Raw genomic sequence first — 19640 nt, forward strand, 5'->3', positions numbered from 1 at the left:
ACAGTACTTTGATCTCCAATGAGTTTCATTAGCTAGCTCATCATATAACATGAACAATACACTTTAGAGTTGTGTAAAGACCATGTCAAAGAGAAAAAAGAATACCCCACTAGATCTTTACATATCCATGTAAGTTGTAACTTATACATGGGCAATTCGGTGCACGAATCATCTCCATTCACACAAGTTCTGGGGAAGAGCCACACCCCGAAGAGGTATGATATAAGTAGTCTACCTTGATGAAAGCATCGATGACTAATTTCACGGCTCGAACCTCATAATCTATAGATCACATTGAGATAACTTCACATCGGTGTTAAATGGAACTGCATAGTCGGCTGAAACTTGGAACCCATTCTTTAAATGGGGTAAGAAATTAAAGAAAGTGGTAGAACTCCAAAATACATGCGGCTGAGAGGCTTCTATAAATGCATAGATTTGACACATACCTGATTAAAAATTAACACTTACCTAAAGCTTTGTTCCCTTCCATAATACCTAACTCCATCTGAGATATCACACAATTGTGCTTATCCTTATCCAGCCACATGCAATATAATGAACATGGCATACTTGTGCTGGTGTTAATGAGAGCTTGAACCAAACGTGAGTCTTTATGCAATCTTCCCATTCTGATAATTTTCAGTTGCTCTTGCTTTGCCATATAATTTTATTACATTAGTTTTGTTTTTTTGAAGCATGATAATATATACTCAACGCATGCAAAAGATTAGTGAACGGTTGAGGATAAAAATCCAAGAGAAAATCAAATAAATGTAGAGTCCTGAGCCAAATTTGACATTTAAACCATTATTGTTCTAGGCTTCTATCCATAGACTGTCCAAAACTAACTCAAATACATGACATAATACCATCATGGCAACTTTTCGCTGTATTAGGTGACAAAACAATGACATCCCTTAAATTAAATGCTCTTTATTTTGATAGGAAACGAGTTTTTTATCATCGTCTAAACTAAGCCGCACACATAATAAGGTTGAGATTTAATAGAAACGCATTGTATTCAACAAATGGAGGAGAAAAGATTTTCACGAAGAGTTCTAATTAAATCATTTATCTAGTAATACACTATTTTAAACATCGGCCTCCCCTCCGCACTCTTCAATCGGCCTAATATTTTCTTGACCAATCGGAGCTACGTCTTTAATTTCAAACAACGCAGCATATCTTTAGTTTAGGTAAAGGATTTGAAACATCAAAGCCTACAATATCGTGCGAATTAAAGAATTTGATAAATAGACCATCAAGTCTAATCAAAACAGAAACACATCTTTTCTCCCCTAATAGGTAGTATACAAATTCACCACATAGAAAAGGTTCACTCTTGACCATTAACAAATAACAATCCAAATCATTACAAACGATCACACACCTTATTTAACCAAGCTGCCAAATAGGGAAATTAAAAGAGAAGGAAAAATTAGGATCCCTCCTCACAGTTCTTAATAACCTTCACTCTTAAACACACACAAAATAAATCCAATTTAAAGTCTGCTTACTTCAAGTAGTAGTGGAAGAAGCAGAAGTACAATCAGAAGCAACATCAGCTTCCACTTCCCTTCTATGAAAGTTTCGGTGACAGCCACAGGCTGCACAGTTAAGGGTGCCGGTAGTTCTCTCCGGAATATACTCCCGGCACCCATCGACGACGTGTCCACCGACACTTGCAGCATGATTCCTCTGGCACTCTACATATCTCACTGTCCTCACGGTAAAGGCTGAATTTGTAGAGTTTCTTGAGGAGTCATCTGATCTCCTCAAAACTTTTTTCATCTCTTGTTCAGCCAAACGAGAAAACTCGATGGCATATGGGTGAGTGGAAGAGAATAATGAGGAGACCGATTAGGATAAAACAGCTAGCTTCCCTTTGTTATCTGGAAACCCTAACCCTAGAAGGCATATTTATACAACAACCTAATAAAACCTTTTTCTTCGTATGAAAAAGTATTACGATACCAATTTTAATAGTTAATTTGTTGTGCATAATTAAAACTAGACTTGTTTAGATGTCCTAATCACCTCGAACTACAGTGTTTTTACAGTTCTTTAATTAATGTCTATCGGGGTCTTTTACGTTGGTAAGTTTTTTCTATATATAATGATCATTGTCATGAATTGATTGCCCAACTTCTAATTATGTAGTATCAAATTATCTTGCTTTAAAAGGATTTGCCGCTATATTTTTTTTTTTTTTTGGAAACATCTTAATAATTATTAATTCATTACATTATTTCCTTTTGGCCAGTAACAGTGATGTATTTTTATGGAATGAACAGCTATATATTTTTGCCTTTATATAAGCCTAATTAAAGTCATGTGGCCCTCACAGATGATAATTAAAGTTAGCTAATCTAGCACTGTCAAGAAAGTTCAAGAGTCTAATCGCAATATGTAATTTGACTATTATAGTAAAACAACATACCAAATCTGCATAGACAAACCTTTTGTCCTCTGTTTGAGTTTATTTCCATGCAGATGTAAAAACGGAATTCTTAGCGTAGTGAATAACACAATTTAAGAGGACGGATATCCAACTACAGATATTAAAAAGGAACGAGCTAGCTTTATACTCTTAATTTGCTTATGAAACTTTTTACTATTTTTTTTTCGCATTGTTATTTTTCAAGTGTATAATTAGTCGTCATTATTTTTATTTAAACACAATGTCATTTCTGTTGTCATTTAAGCAAATTACTATATGATTAGACATTTAGACACGTTAAGGATGTGTTAAGCAAGACTATTAGCTACTTGTGTTAAATAAAACTAGAGGAGCAAAATCCTTTTCTTCCTCTAACGTTGGCACCAGATTTTGCGCAAACAGAAATTAGGCCTCACATGTAATAACATTTGATTCATGGAGACAATGTGTTTGGCAATGGTGGATAGCGACCTCAATGAGCCTTAAATGTTTTTCACCCATTTCTGTTACACACTTATAGGTCGGTTGAAAGTTGCCGTGCTTCCAATTCTGAGCTCTTATTGTCGACTAATTTAATTTGGTCGTGCACTTTTCCTTCATTCTTGTTATGTTCCAATTCGATGTTAAAATAATCTGTGTGAACTCCAAAATTGATAGATGAAAGTGGAAATGACACAGCAACTTTGAATTTTAGGATATCAAAAATTGCAGTTGGAAACAATCTTGCAACTTGAGAATGAAATGGACACCTAATTGGAACCAGACCCCATTGCTAATCAAGTGACTCACTGAAATGTTGCCTTAATTTCTTAGCATATAAGTTCTATAAAATACGATAGCTTCCAGTAAGATCTAATAGAATCGTCAAAATTGTTTGCGCACATTGGTGTTACGTCTGATATGTTAAGTCGATAAAAAAAGTGGAGGGGTGGGGTGGGGTGAAGGAAGGTAGTTTAATATAATTATGATTATGATATGCATTAGATAAAGTAAGTGAAATAAAGTGCATAAAGAAAGTAGTCAGTAAATGTTAACGATAATGGGATTTTGAGGTTGATAGGTTTTTAATTAAAGATAAGAATGATTGTGCTTTTGTGAAGGTTAAATTGAATTATGACACACAAGGCAGAGTTTGTTTCTCACCTACCCGACCCATCTTGTGATGCCCACAGAAAAATTAATAAAAGGCTTCTGAATTTCATTAGCTTTGGGACCAGTAAACAAAGAATCTTAGGCACCTAAATTTAGCTTTTTCCTCTATTAGTTTGTGAATAGAATTGACGTAACTAATAATCAAATCAATAAGACAACTAAGCACGGTTTAAATTACTGACCCTGACAATGAAACTGTTTGCTTAAATCAGGAAACTTTGCGTTGATTGATGCTACTTGACACAAGCTAGATGCCGTCTCGTACTTTTGTAATTGCAAAACAAAAAAAACATTTGCTTTAATTAATATGATATCTAGTCCATTATTTTTCTTTCTTTTAATTTGTTGTTCTCCACACGATTAGTACACCTTAAAAAATTAAAATATCTTGGTGTGACTAATCAAAAAGATGACAAATGCATGGACAATTGTAGAAATTCTTTTTAAAATGCATGTGATTAAAAAATAGAAAGTATTCCAACGAAAAGTTTTAATATGTGCCACACACAACTGACATTAGTTGTGTGAAACATCTTTTTGTGAGACAAAAAAAATGGACCCACATCTTACACTAATGGGTCTACACAGTGGCGGACCTATGTATGGAGTTATGGTGCTGAAGCACCCATTGGGTTTAGCCAAATTGTATTATATATGAATGAAAATATTTTAAAATGCCAATAAGTGACCATGAGCACCTATGTTTGGTTTCTATGATCATTGTAAAACTTATACCGAAATTAGTAAAGCACCCACGACTTGTAAATTTTAGATCCGCCATTGGGTCTACAACTTTACTTTCATTTTTTTTTGTCTCACAAAATAACCATGTGACATTACAAAGACATTTTATCCTTGAAGTTTTCAATATGAAAAATGCCTGGATCTACATAACCTTTATCATCATCTCTATGATCCCCTTATTTTATAGAGATGAACTATGATCTGGAAGACTTCTAATCTATAGAAATTTAATACTATTTAAATATTCTTGAAAGAATAATTAAGAGGCAAGGTCAACGTACGTATCGTAAAGGTCAACTTAATCGAGTATTCTGTTTCTTTTTTCTATCACTCTCTAGTTCTTTAATTACGAATTGACTTGTTTTCTGTTTCTTGTTTAATTCTTACTGGTTACTGCTATTCAAACAGCTGTGGAACATATAAGATCTCATCTGGCCCCATTGTTGTAGTGTAGTATCTTCTGTTTCTTTTTCAAGGCGAATCAATGCAAGTCATCACTCATCACACAGCGAAAGTAGTCAAAGTTGACAAAATGGGAACCACCCAAGTTAAAGTTTAGCAACTGCAATATAGACCAGTCGATATATGGACCAGTTTAATTTTAAGACATAGTGGTATTTACAAAATATAAAATGTAAATATTTATTTTGCACTTATCTACAGGACCGTAATTATTCAAGGTGATTTACACTTTTTTCATCGTACTATATGCCGTTACGAAAAATAATAATTTAAATTCTTTCAGTCGTCCTCTTACCTAAATTTTTCCTTTGAACAAACATGAAATTAAATATATAGTACAGCAATTAGAGCACCTTTTAAACTACAGGTCATTTGCACTTTTGTCCCTATCTTGTGTTGGTCTTTAATTTTGGCCTTCAAGTGAGCTGATCTTTAATTTTTGCCCTTCAAAATTGAATTTATGCCTAGAGGAACATAAATTACGCATCATAATATCCACAAGTTATGTCAGTGCCCTTAAAGAACTTATGACTAGTTATAAGTTCAATTTTGAAGGTCAAAAATTAAAAGTTAGTCCATTTGAAGTGCAAAAATTAAAGACCAGTCCATTTGAAGGGAAAACCGTACAATTACTTCAAATTACCAAAATAGAATTTTGAGATAATGGTCAAAAACACACTTCAAGTATCACATTTTTTTGAGTTTCCAACCTGAACTATTATGTGTGAGAGTTTTCTATTTGAACTATTATGTGTGAGAGTTTTCTATTTAAACTATCACCAATTAGTTTGCAAAAACACACCTTAACTATCACTTTTTACTTTTCCTACCTAAACTATCACCAATTAGTTTGCCAAACACACTTCAACTATCAATTGATCACTTTTAATGAGGCGTGTTTTGCAAACCAGTTGGTGATAGTTCAGGTAGGAAAAGTGAATAAATGATAAAATGTATACGGCTTCATGCCCAATAAATTAGAAGAGTTCAAAACCGTTGCAGAGCCCAATTTTCAGTCGGCAAAACCAACATGGGCTGAATAACCATCCACAGTCCTAATAGGTGCTTTTCATCAAGTGGTCTACTTTTGTTTTCATCTCCACTTCATTGTTTTTGCGCGGATTGTCCTTCATTTGGGGTGGTCTTTAATTTTTGTCCTTCAAATTGGTGGTCTCTAAGTTTTGTCCTTCGTCTAATATCCCGAGGTTGTGAATTCGAACCCCAGCTCAATAAAAAATAAAAATAAAAATCGCAAGACAGATGTTTGGATTCGCAAGGCAGAATTTTGTAAATTCTGTCCATCCTTAAGGCCAAAATTCTGCCTTGCTAATCCAAACTCTACCTTGCGATTTTTCTTAAAATTTTTGACTGAGCGGGGATTCGAACCTGAAATCAAATAATTTTTAGCGAAGGACAAAGGTTAAAGACCACCAATTTTAGGGACAAAAATTAAAGACCAACCCCCAGCCAGCGGCAATCCTGCAAATTGCCCTCTCCGCTTTCTACTGGGCCAGAGCACGAATAGCTAACTTGGAGCACAGCTGTTTAAAGAAAAGTTGAAAATTATGTACTTAACATTTAGGAAGAAACTGGGGCCATTTGCACTTTTGTTCCCATTTTGTGTTGATCGTTAATTTTATCCCTCAATGCAAACTAACTTTTTCGCCGGCATAATTTTATATTTTCGCATCATAATATTTCACAAGTTTTAAATAAATTCTACGTTTTTCCCTTTACGTGGGTTGGTCTTTAATTTTTGGCCTTCAGAGTCAAACTTACGCCTAGCAGGACATAAGTTCTTGAATGGCGAGAGACATAACTTGTGAAATATTATGATACGAAAATATAAACTTATGCCCCGCGGAAAAAGTTGTTTTTTCTTGAGGGACAAAAATTAAAGACTAGCACAAAATAGGGATAAAAAGTGCAAATGACCCAATATTTAGCCGTCGCAGAATCAACATGAAGTATGCGGGACTGAAGTTGAAAATTGTGATTCTGAAACTTGAAACTTCAAACATATAGATCTGAAGTATGGTATTGTCAAACCAACTGAACTTGAAACATTTGGGTATGGCGTAAGCTTGATAGTCATCACTTTCATACCCGTAATTCAAAAGTTTGAAAAATTTCGATCCAAAAGATATAAAGTTGGGAATCAAAACCTAACTTCAGACCCCAATATCTGAAGTTGACATTTAACCAAAACGAAAAAAGATTTTTCAAAAAAGAAGATGATATCTTTTTCTTAATCCATTAAAGAGGAATATTTACAAAACTTTCAAATGTCATGAATATATGCAATATAAAACAACTCGTGAACTAAATAAGTTGAGGGGCATTTTTTCCGATATTTCACGAATCACGGGGGTAATTTTTGATCCTTTTAAAAAAAATTATTTTGTAATGATTCCGTCAGTTAAGTTGTCAAATAAGAGCAAATATGTGTCACTTTTGTATCGGCGAGAGCATAGTTGATTCCAACTTTAAACCGGGCAAAAGTAAATCATTTTGCAAATTATAAAAACAATTTTGGACTGTCACGACCCAACCCATCATGACGGGCACCCATTTAAATCCTAACGGGCTAACTAACATACAAACCACCTAATCCATTCAATATGGTTTTTAAATAAAACAAGCTAATCAATCATTACTTATTTAACAACAAAAGAACAAGTAAATCATGCCATAAATGTTGTAGTAAGTGTGGAAGTTCTAGCTATTACAATCCCCAAAATCTGAAAGTCATCGTACAGGACTCTAAGCCAAAAACATGTCTAAGAACTGAAATATGCCTAATTAATATCCATAATGTCCAGAATAAGAAAAGACATCCGAAGTAGAAGATCTTCGGGCGGCCTGGCATGAGAAGAAGCTCACCCCAAAATCTGTCAGCAATTATCCTCTACGCTAGATGTGAGGACGAGTAGCGGTCTCTATATCAAAATTTGCACTTAAAGAATGCAGCAAGGTAGTATAAGTACAAACACTATGTACCGGTAAGCATCATAGTCCGACTAAGATTAGTATCATGCATATCTTATGAAATCAATAAGATAAACAAGCCAGTCAATCATACACGAATATCAATACATCACAACAAATCACCAAATTGCTAAGAATCACAAACACGTCAACCACAACAGAGATAAATTTACCACTATACCCCCACTCGCTGTACACACATGCTATCTGATGTCATAGCTCAGTAGTCATGACCTGCAGGGGACCCATGGTGTCCATGTACCAATCGTTCGGGAACACTCCTCGGACCCAAGCATAACCTTCGCTCCGGAACGAACCTCGGACGCTGGATACAACAATAAATCTCTCGTTTTCGAAATTATCCTCGGACCACGAGCTCATAATCTAGGCCACATGTGTGCCTTGTCATACCTTTTACAGAACAGTATTTCTTACCTTCTCAATAATCATATTCACTCATCATTTCATGTCCTAATATCCTCAAGAAGACTATATTAACTTCTCATCACAATACATCCACTGTAGATTAAATCACTCAGGAATATTGGCATAAAGCCTACACAACATTCAATCACAAGCACATAGGAGCTTAACCATACAATATCATGTAATGAATACTAGACATGCTTTCTCCTAATGAAATCAAAAACATACATTCAACTAACCAAACCATAACCTACCTCAGAGTAGGTCTGGAACAATGTCTGTCACTCTGCCACAACCTATCCTTTCCTTAAAGCCTCAGTACGTTCACGATCTAGAAATAGAAGACTCAATGAGTCACATTGTTCAATTTGCAAATACCAAGGCAAGAAATACCCTTCTCTCTCCCCATTCTAAGGGTGGATGATTTTCTAGGTGATAGACAACCTATTAAAAGCCCCTAATATTCATAAACCATCAATTTCTACCACATTCCATCAACATTCCCATTACAACAGTTTCCTATGGCAAAGGCACCATTTTTATAGAACCCTAGGTCTTCAATCACTTAGTTTATGCCTCTAATCGTTCAATTTATGATTAAGAGCAACTAACCAATGCATTTAGATGATAACTAAGCGATAATAATCATAACCCATCAAGTTTAGAAGGTTTATTAATATTCTAGGGTTTCTATTTCAATTTCACCATTAAAGACCCATGGAGATGATTACAATAATTAAGGAGAAATGAATGATAGAATGAAAAGCAATGGAACTTACCTCACAAGGTTGTCTTGCCCTAGCTTGAAAATTCTCTCTAAGTGTTTGTTGGGAAGTGTGTTAGGGTGTTATGAATGAGAAAATAAGACTAAGGCATTAAAAATCCTGCTACTGCTTCCCGTCAACCGCTGCTGCGGTCACTACGCCGCTGCAGCGGTCCCACTATAGCGGCCAAGCCACCGCTATAGCGGTCCCAAGATAAATCGACTCATCGCTATAGCGGTCGCCACGCCGCTATAGCGGCATCGCTGTAGCGGGCAAAGGCCACCATAGCGGCCCCAAGAGAAATTAGCTGGCCGCTGCAAGCGGTCAGCCCACCGCTACAGCGGTACTCCCACCGCCACAGCGGTGAATTTTGGGCAGTAGCTCGATTTTCTGTCCATTTTTCCCCCTATCACCCCACATTTCATCCAAGGCCTCAAAACACAACATAAAACATGCATACATACAAAAAGACGCCCTACGAATCCAACCGCGTCCTCAGAATTCCCAATGGAGTCTTAAATTCCCATAACGACCGGAAGGTCGTTACATGGACTTATTCGATTTTTCAATTTGAACACCCCTATCTGCTTCAATGGTAAAGCCTAAAAATAAGCTGCTTGTTATCTCCAATTGCAATTAAAGAAAACCACATGGAAGAGTTAAATGCAGCATGAAGTGGCCTATAAGACTAGCAAAGGTCTTTGTCCAATGGAGCACATGACTCTGTTTCCTATATGTGATCTGCCCTTGACTCTTGTCCATTTCTTGGCTGAGTAACTGTATGGTCCTACCCCATGTGACTACATAATCCTAAAATTTCTAATCATTTATTATTACTTGGACTCTCTTGATTTGGAAAAGTAAGAGAGCAATGATTGTTAAATGCCATCTAATGGGGTTATGGGGTCTCTATTTAGCAGGGACCATTCAACAGAGTTAACGGATCGTTTTGCTTATGAGTTTGACTTTGATGCTCTTTGTACAATATTCCTTTTAACAGTTTACATCCTAAATATCTGAGTTATTTGTATTTGTATCATTGTATTACCAACTGATGTATATCAACACCCTCTAGTCTCCGTTCGTCCCATCCCATTTTATACGACAGTTTTTTACCGTGGGGTTTGTGCTCTAAAAAGGCTATGAGCGTTCATGTGGCTATAAAATTATGTCACTAAAGGTATAATTGAAAGTTTATAGTTAAATTATTTTCATAAAATGAGATAGAGTGAGCAGTAGGAAAATACGAACGTTAAATGTTCAATATAAACTCACACTTAGATTGAAATTGAACATGAAACCTCTTGGTCTTAGGCTCTAAGCACATACACCTAGATTTTGGCAATCACCACATTTTTTTAATTCAAAGTAAAAACCAGATTAAAGTTTTATATTAATGACAACAAAATCATACTCCCTCCGTCCATTTTTACTTATCCACTATACTAAACATAGATGTCCACTTTTACTTGTTCTTAGCAAACCAAGATAGAATCTAACATTTAGTTCCTAATTTACCCTTATTATTTAGTATAATCACTTCTAAATGCATTTCCCAAAACATTGAATTTATTATATTCAAAGGGTGATATAATAAAATTTTCATTCTATTTTTAGCTTTTGAATAGGCTCGTCAAGTCAATAAATCACAAGTAAAAGTAGACGGAGAGAGTACTTAGTACAATCTTGACTTGGGCGGTTGTGTTTATCCGCCGAATCAAGTTATATAGTTGAAAATTGGGGAGGGCACTTTGACATGTGAGCATTTAAGGCAAATACATGCAAATTTCCAAAGCAATTGCTGCCCACATACATTGGTAAAGTATGATAGCAACGCTTGATCAGTGAACAAGTGTATCATGTGAAGTAAGTAATCACATTCAAGCTTTTCTATAATTGTGAATATGGGCGACTTTAGCATGTCACAGGGTGTATGTTAAATGGAATGTCCAATTTCTCCCTTATACCACCTGAATATTCAAATACAAGTAGTTGTTCTTTCCAATTGTTTAGTAATAACTGGTAATAAATTAGCTAGATGCACCTCGTAAGATAAGATTGGAACATTCAAAATGAATATGTATTCGTAAAATATTCTTCACAGTTGAAGGGAAATATATTGAATAAACGGGATACATCGTTAAGCATATTCTACCTAGTCTGTCCATAATCATCAAGATGATAACAGAAATGTTGCAAGCAAAGGAAATTTACTAATATCCTCTAGATATTGTTGTATTTTAGTTATATATAGGGCATATTATTATAGAAAGAAATGCTCGTTGACTTTGAGGTTTTCTAGGTATGCTCAAGAGGTTAGTTTCTAGAAGGTCAAAAAGATTGCTGCAGGAAACATCCAAATCGTCTAAGCTGCGTGTATCCTCGGTTTCATGCAGGTAGTGCTCAGTAAACCAAATAGAGATTGAGTTTAAGTTTTGTGTACCAATATAGTATTGTATAGATTTTTTTACCTCATCAACAGATAATTCTTTATATCAAATTGAACATAGTTACTTGAAAAACAGATTGAGAACTTACTACAATTAGTTATTATACCACTTAGTATATTAACTATATATATGACTTAAATCCAGTAGACATTAGAGAATGAGTTGTTTTCTTAATTAGCAAAACATAAAATTCTTCTAGCTTAATTGAGTACTGCTCAATTTAATCATAAGATAAATATACACTAATGTTAAAAGCGTTGCACCGGACAAAAAATAAGAATGAGGATGTCACAACTCACATCCATACCTAGTTAAACTGCTGGTAATTAATGGATAAGAAACAAAAACATAATGCAACAAATAGAATCCCCCAAAATGGAAAAACAAAAAAAAATCCTTCTAAATTAGTAAATCGTCATTTTCATCAAACAACCAACTCTCCAGCATTACTGACAATGGGACTTCATCATCCACTTCTCTCTTGCTTTCTCCATGAAATTTACCAGCCTCAGGTGTCACAGCCTGAGAAGATGGTTCAAATGACTCGAGTGATTCAAATGAAGACGAATATTCGGTCATGGCATTGTTATTACAAGAGAGTTGAGTACTTGTTGAAGTCTTTGACTGCTCAGAATTATTCGTGGAATCACTTGTGGTCCACTGTTTGAGTAATTTGGCTATGTTTTCAGCACTTGATGCGTAAGTAGAAGTAGAAATTTTCCCTTCTTGTTTTAAGTTTGGCTTCACATCAGTAATTGTATAGTCGGGAATTGGGCTTGATTTATCTAGTGACAAGGCATTTTGTAAAGCTTGTTTGGCTGTGTTTATATCAGTTTGAAGTGTCCTTTCCCACTGGCCCTTGGATGTTGAATTTAAAGATGATAAACATTGTCCATCACTAGAGTATGAATCACTACCAGAGCTTGCTTCAAGCTTCTTCAACTTCTTCGTTAAATGAGTATTCCAATAGTTTTTGATGTCGTTATCCGTTCTCTCCGGGAGATATGAAGCTATTGCAGCCCATCTGTTGCAGAGACACAGAAAATCAGTAATAGGGGAAAAAGTGATTACTACTATTATTATTTAGGAAACAATTACTTTTAAACTCTTCCATAATGACAAATGGTATAGATCAAGCGACCATCCAGATCCATATAAGCATTATTCAAGCTCCCTAATATTCAATCCCATAAAAAGTACTACTCCCTCTACTACATTTAAAGGAGTACATTTCTCTTTTAGTCTGTTCTAAAAAATGACACTATACCTTTCTATATTTGAAAGCTATTTACACTTTGAGCATTTGCTCTTTTTACTGCCATAAAAATGTCATGACATGTTTTAAGACCATAATGTCTAAAGTTACTTTTAGTATATGCCAAAGATTACTCTTTCTTTTTTAAGCTCACTATATAGTCCTTTGTCCTGTCAAACACATTCATATAAAACGAAATGAGGACCATCAAGATAGGTATAATTAAGGAGAGCATACTTGTTGCCTAAAAGAGCTTGGAGCTGGATAATCATCTTCTCCTCTTGATCAGTGAAGCTACCCCTCTTGATTCCTGGTCTGAGGTAGTTAGTCCACCTTAGCCTGCAGCTCTTGCTACATCTGCGCAACCCTACATGAAAATAATAATAATTCCTGATATAACTCTTACTATATAAACTTAGAAATAATCCCGATAGAACTTACTGTATGAACTCATTTAGTAAACCAGATTGTGAATATAAGAAAGGAAATAGAGAAGTAAAGAAAGAAAAGAACCTGTATGAGTGGGAACTGATCTCCAATTGCCTGGACCATGTTGTTGCACAAAAGAGACCAACATAATATCTTCTTCAGGAGTCCATGGTCCTTTCTTCACCCCTATTTTATCACAACAAGGTGGTCTCCCCATCTCTCTCACCCCTCTTTCTTTTCTTTGTATATTTTATACTACAACGAATAATGAGTTAGTAGTCTTCTATTTTTCTCTTTCTCTTCTTGGAAAAAGCAAAGACAAAGGTTTAGGGTGCTAAGGTTGTTTGATCTGCATATATAGAAAGAGAGAATACGCTGACCCCAAATTAAATAAGAATAGGAAAGGAGTACTGGAAGGGGGTAGTGAAAGAGTCAAAAAGTGACAGCAAGAGCATTTACTCCTCCCATGGGAGAGGCTCAGCTAAAGTCAGCTTCTCTCTCTCTCTCTCTGCCTCCTCGAAACCGCGTGGGCATTCAATGTTAGCTATAAATCATTAATTCTCCCCATTAACCATCCTAATTAAGGCTCTGTGTGATTTTTACTAACTCTACTGCCTCATCAAATAAAGCAGTAACAATTAACGAAAATTTCAACTCATTGTAATTTGAATAAGTCAAACCTACTCTGTTCCAAGATATATAGTGGTTTCCAGGGACAGGGGTTTCCCACTTTCTTCACTGTCTTCTGTTCTGCCATGAATATGGAGATAAACAAAAAAAAAAAAAAAGTTAATTGTAGATACAGGGTGATGCAATGACACTGTGTATTTACTTTATATCGTGTAACACCAACACCCTGCATATAACGAGGTCCAAATGATGTGATCCGGGATGGTAAGGACTGGAGTCATGTTCGAACATGATGTTACTTGATAGATTAGGTTAAAAGTTAAAGTAGCGGTAAGTGACGGATGCAGCATGCAAATAACCGGATCTTTTGAATACGGTACTTTTAATGCGGAACATAAATTTATTTATAAAATTCTACTAAAATTATAACAAATAGTAATTCTAAACCCAGAGTTTTACAAATAAAATGGGTTCAATGAACCTTAAATACTTGACCCATATAACTAAAATCTTGAATTAACATGGTGTTGCGGCCTTGCTATAAGCTGTAGCTTTTAAATCAAGGTAAACGCTTGATCCTAACTCTCTATAAATACTGATTCTGACTATGTATTTTTGGTTGTTCTAATTCTTAAGATCTAATACTTTCTCATATTCATTTTACATGAGGGGGTACGATATTGAAACTACTTAATTTTCATCCTGAATTCGAACTTAAAATATTTAAGCATTTTGAAACAAAATTTATATATATATACAAAAACTATGTAAAATGTACTTCTACTATAAGTCATGAGTCAAGAATAAGTAACACTTCCAAGATATTTTAATGAATCACGAACAGTGCCATATAGAACAGAGGGCGTACTGTACAATGCCACATGCATCTAATAAGTTACTTCATATCTAATGCATGTAAGTTACATAATGGAGGGACAAGGGACAATGACATTCATATGCGTATTAATCAGCCCGACCGGACCTCCAATCAACGATCAAAGAAGACGGTGAGTACCTTTAATATGTACTAATTGAACGCTACCCACTATTATTAGCATTCATTCACAATTAAGCAGTTGTCAAATGTAGTATCAACTGGACTTACGGCTATGGGCCTAGAGACGTTAAACCTCTGTTTCGAAGTTGTAAACTGAGGACAGTACGATTTGCCACATTAGGGCTTGTGAATTATGAATGACCTTTCATTAACCATAAATCATAGTATTAGGATTTCATACTATGATTGGAGCAGTCTAATTATGATTGGAGCTGTCTAATTTAAGCAATAAGACAGTCTGTGTCTTCTAGAATGTATAGTAGGTCTTGGACCGAATTAGAAATTGTCATGGATTTCTGAAACATAACATGCTCGCTTGCTTTCTTCTATAATTGAAAATGAGAAAAATGTTATCGAGCTGAATCATATACAAATAACAAATTGTTTGACAATTAAGATTCATAGGTCATCCATTACGTCAAACCTCTGTCAACTTCTACATCGAACATGCAAATACCAGCATTAAATTTCGTATGAAAAGAAACCGAAGTATGTGTCTTAAATACTTGTTTAGTCAGCTGAAAACACATGCAACCAGTGTCTGCTATCTTCCTACGGACTTTGAAGTAAAAAATGGTAATTGAGGTGTGTTTTGCAATTTAATTGGTGATAATTTAGGTAGGAAACTCTCACACATGATAATTCAGGTAGAAAACTCAATAAAAAGTGATGCTCGAGATGTTTTTTTGACTCTTGACTCTTAGTTTAAACACCGAGCGCGAATATGCGATTATTCACATTTGTTACAAACAAAAGATTATTCACGATATGTGATGTAGTTTAGATAGAATGTGGCTAGTGTTACATGTTGACTTGTGTGATCATTTTACTTTAAAAGGTTAAGCCATCAGGATATAAAATATTTATACGTATTCATTTATGGTCTTCAACGTACCATCACGTGTGTTTTGATTCTTTTCGAGTATACTATTGAAATGTGTTACCAGTGGTCAGAGTCTTCGACTTCACTGTGTCTCACTTGTCATTCATAACAAAACGACATCTATTTTCAAATTTGTTAGGGACTTTTCCTTTATTCAATTTGGGCTCTACTGAAGACACGAGAAATCAAACTGGGTTCACATTCTCATTGGATTGTTATGGCATTCTCAATTGGACCCCCTTCATTATACCCAAAAGCGTTTTTTATATTTCTAGCAAACCTCCAATCCAGTCACTATTCATGAGCATTTTACTTTGAGCCCATATTGACGAGATTCCCATCCCAGAGTCTAAATTTGTTTCGTCAATTTTAACGATTCAACGTTTAGAGGGCAGGCGTATAATAAGGTGTGGTCCTTCAATTTTGTATTAACTCTCCTGAAATTGAATATGACAGTTCAAATTGGGAATTTTAATCAATATATACAAAATTATGTACCTAATTATTACTTTTAGGGAGGGTCAAGTTAATTACCTAACATAAATATATTTACCAATGTAAGGGATTTGACTCCAATCTTTCTTGTTTTAGGCTCCAATAACTTGAGCTCTAGAGTGTCGATTTCCGTCCTCAAAGACCAAGCTAGATCTCGACCAAATCCAAATTTGAATCAATCTTCATCCCACAATTGCTAAAACCAATTCTAACTCCAAACACCAACAGATTTTTGAATGCAAGTCAAATGAATCGAAACAAGGAACTCAAACTCAAAACAATGGAGCTTTCTTTTTCTGAATATGAAAATTTGAAAATTTGAAAATCTATTAAAAAAGCTTCGAGTTTTGGGCTAAAATTATCCCTTATCTATGGGAGTAGGGTCCCTCAAATATAACTCTGAGCATATTTAATCCCTTATCTATAGGAGTAGGTTCATTTTGGTCCCTCAAATATAACGCTTAGCATGCTTAATCCCTTAACTATGCTACAATGGAGCACTTTTGGTCTCCCTAACAGAACAGTGCTAAACCCTTGTAACACTTACGTGACTTGCAAGAGGCTAAACCTATCGGACAAAAATACTAAACTCATTCACCTTTCCCCCCAACTTCATATGAAGAAACACTTCACCGGAAAAAGCCCTAGCCTCTCTGTAGAAAGCTTCAATTAGTTGGAAGAAAAAGAAGCTGATTTTTTAAAACAGGCAGAAATTTTATCTAATATATTGAAATTTGCATTCACATGCTTCCAAACAAAAAAAATGGAGCGGTTCCACCAATTAAGATAATTTATAACAATTGTTAAAAAGAATTTAGACTTTTTTAATATTTAACAAAAAAAAAAAAAAAAAAAAAATATAGTCACATGCTTCCAAAATAAGTGGAACGGTTCCATGTGTGTTGCCAGATTACCGTTTAAGAGTTGGTTACCAAAAATATGATCCAAATATTATGAGTTGCTTTGCTAATATCTTAAATGAGTTGCATTTTTTTAGAGAAATGCCACTACTCTGCTTTGCATTTTGTCCGGTGGATTTAGCCTCTTACGAGTCACGTGAGTGTCACAAGGGTTTAACACCGTTACTTTTTAAATGGGTATTATTAGGGAAATCAAAAGTGCTCTACTTTAGCATAGTTAAGGGATTAAATATGCTTAGCGTTATATTTGAGGGACTAAAATGAACCGACTCCCATAGATAAGGAATAATTTTAGCCCAAAACTAAAAAAACTCCATTGATAACCATTAAAAATTTCAAAGTTTTGATTCGAAGTGTTTTTTTTTTTTTTTTTTTTTTTGAAATTGTTATTTGTTTGGATTGCTATTGCTGCAAACAAATGAGAATATCTTTTGGAGTTTATATCTCAACTTTGAGAGATTTGGTGAAGATTATAATTGGTTTTGGTTGAAATTTGAAACTCAAAGTGGAAGACATAATTAAGTTGTGTACATACACACAGAATATGTAATACAATATACAAAATATATATAAGTTGGCGAAGTCAAAAATTTCATTAAGGTTGTTCAAGATTTAATATATAACTATAAAAGTAATTTTTGACTAATATACACAATATTAAGTTCTATAGGCACAATATAATTTTTCGATGAAAGGTGTTTAATTGACCATTCTTCAATCTATATTGCTACCACTACGTACATATAATAGCATAATTTTATGCGAGTTATATGCAAATTGTATATAAGTTGCATGTTTTGATCAGATTTATATTCAACAAAAGTTTCTGTATGCAAGTTGTATGTCAGCTGACCGGATTCTATGCAACATAAAGCTGTATGCAAGTTATATGTAAGTTGTATGGTTTGATCAAATTTGTTTATATATTTATGAAAAACTCCCGTTACTTTTTGAAACCCCAAAATCTCTCTAAACCAGATAAATAAGGGCAATTGGCAGGAATGCCCTTATTTTGGGGTGGTCTTTAATTTTTGCCAATTATATTGGTGGTCTTTAATTTTTGCCCTGCGTTAGAACTTCTTGGTTTGGAGTTCGAACCCCTGCTCAGTCAAAAATTAAAAAAAAAAATCGTAAGGTAGAGTTTGAATTCGCAAGACAGAAAAACTCTGCCTTCAGGAAAAGATTTGCCTGCAAAACTCTGCGTTAGGCAGAATTTGGCTACCTTAAGGCAGAGTTTGATTGCAAACTCTGCCTTAAGGCGATCAAACTCTACCTTAAGGCAAAATGCAAAACTCTGCCTTAAGGAAGAGTTTGGCATGACTGAAGGCAAAACTCTCCCTTAAGGTAGAGTTTGTCTCAAAACTCTACCTTAAGGCCTAGCTTTGCTACAAAACTCTGCATTACGTTTTTTTTTTTTTTTTTTTAGTCGGGGTTCGAAACCCAAACCTCACGGTATTAGGTGAAAGGGACAAAAAATTAAAGACCACCAATTTGGGGGGCAAAAATTAAAGACCAGTGCATTTGAAGGGCACTCCGCACAAAAAAACGGATAAATAATCTCTGTGTTTCAATTTATGTGGCACACTCTTTTGTTAGTCTATACAAAAAAGAATGTTTCTTTTCAATATTTAGCAACAATTTAACTTTATGAGATAATTATAGTCACATAAATATCTAAAACTTATTTTTTTTTTAATTTCTTAAACTCTCAGTCTAGTTAAATAGTGCCACGTAAATTGGGACCGGAGGGTAAGCCCGTCAACCAGTTCGGTTGAACCGGTTAAAACCGAAACCGAACTGGTAAAAATCGGAACCGGAACCGGTATAATCGGTTAACCATTAATTTTTTTACCGGTCCGGTTCCCATTTTTTTGAAACCGGAACCGGACCGGTTTAACCGGTTAAATTAAAAAAAAAATTTTTTTTTTTTTAAATAGCCGTTGGGCTGTGCAAAATTGGACCGTTGGCAACGGTCCATTTGCAAAAATGGCCGTTGCCAAACGGTCAAATACTTAATTTTTGGCCCCCCAACCCCCCAAACTTTTTTTTTAACACTTTAACCCATCCCTCACCCCTATATAAACCCTTCTTCATTTTCATTTTAATTCACACCAATTCACTCTTCTCTTTCTCTCAAATCTCAATCTCTCAATTATAGTTACTTTGCAATAATTAGTCACTTTATATTTCTCTCAAATAAATATTACAAAGTCTTATTATAGTTTCAATTATTAATTTTGCAATTATAATATTGTTGGTGGAGTTGGTGATTTTGCAACAATCCGAAGTAACTTTGGTGGATTTGCAATTCTAGCCGCCTTCACTTTGTTGAAAATTAATCCGGCAATTTGGTACCTTCGTTCCAACTCTATCTTTATTTTTCGCAATTTAATTTTAGCAATTTATTTTTTATAATTTAATTTACGCAATTTAATTCTAGCAATTTAATTTGTTGTGATTTATTTGATTGTGATTTAAATTAATTCTATTTGATAATGTCAAAGAGATTAAGACGTGGTGCCGTAGTAGTAGTGGTATTGTT

The 19640-nt window shown here is 34.8% G+C and overlaps 1 protein-coding gene across 1 annotated transcript; it reads right to left on the reverse strand.

Moving 5' to 3' along the window:
• Nucleotides 1–11619: 11619 nt before the first annotated feature.
• Nucleotides 11620–13637, reverse strand: LOC132047095 (myb-related protein 306-like). The gene is made up of 3 exons (XM_059437995.1): nt 13198–13637; nt 12922–13051; nt 11620–12453 (listed from the first exon to the last, which is right to left on the reverse strand). The coding sequence occupies exons 1-3, from the start codon at nt 13328–13330 to the stop codon at nt 11829–11831; spliced, it is 888 nt and encodes a 295-aa protein (XP_059293978.1). The 5' UTR covers nt 13331–13637; the 3' UTR covers nt 11620–11828.
• Between the last annotated feature and the right edge of the window lie 6003 nt (nt 13638–19640).

Source organism: Lycium ferocissimum, chromosome 2 (assembly GCF_029784015.1).
Source record: "Lycium ferocissimum isolate CSIRO_LF1 chromosome 2, AGI_CSIRO_Lferr_CH_V1, whole genome shotgun sequence".
NCBI classification, from domain to species: domain Eukaryota; kingdom Viridiplantae; phylum Streptophyta; class Magnoliopsida; order Solanales; family Solanaceae; genus Lycium; species Lycium ferocissimum.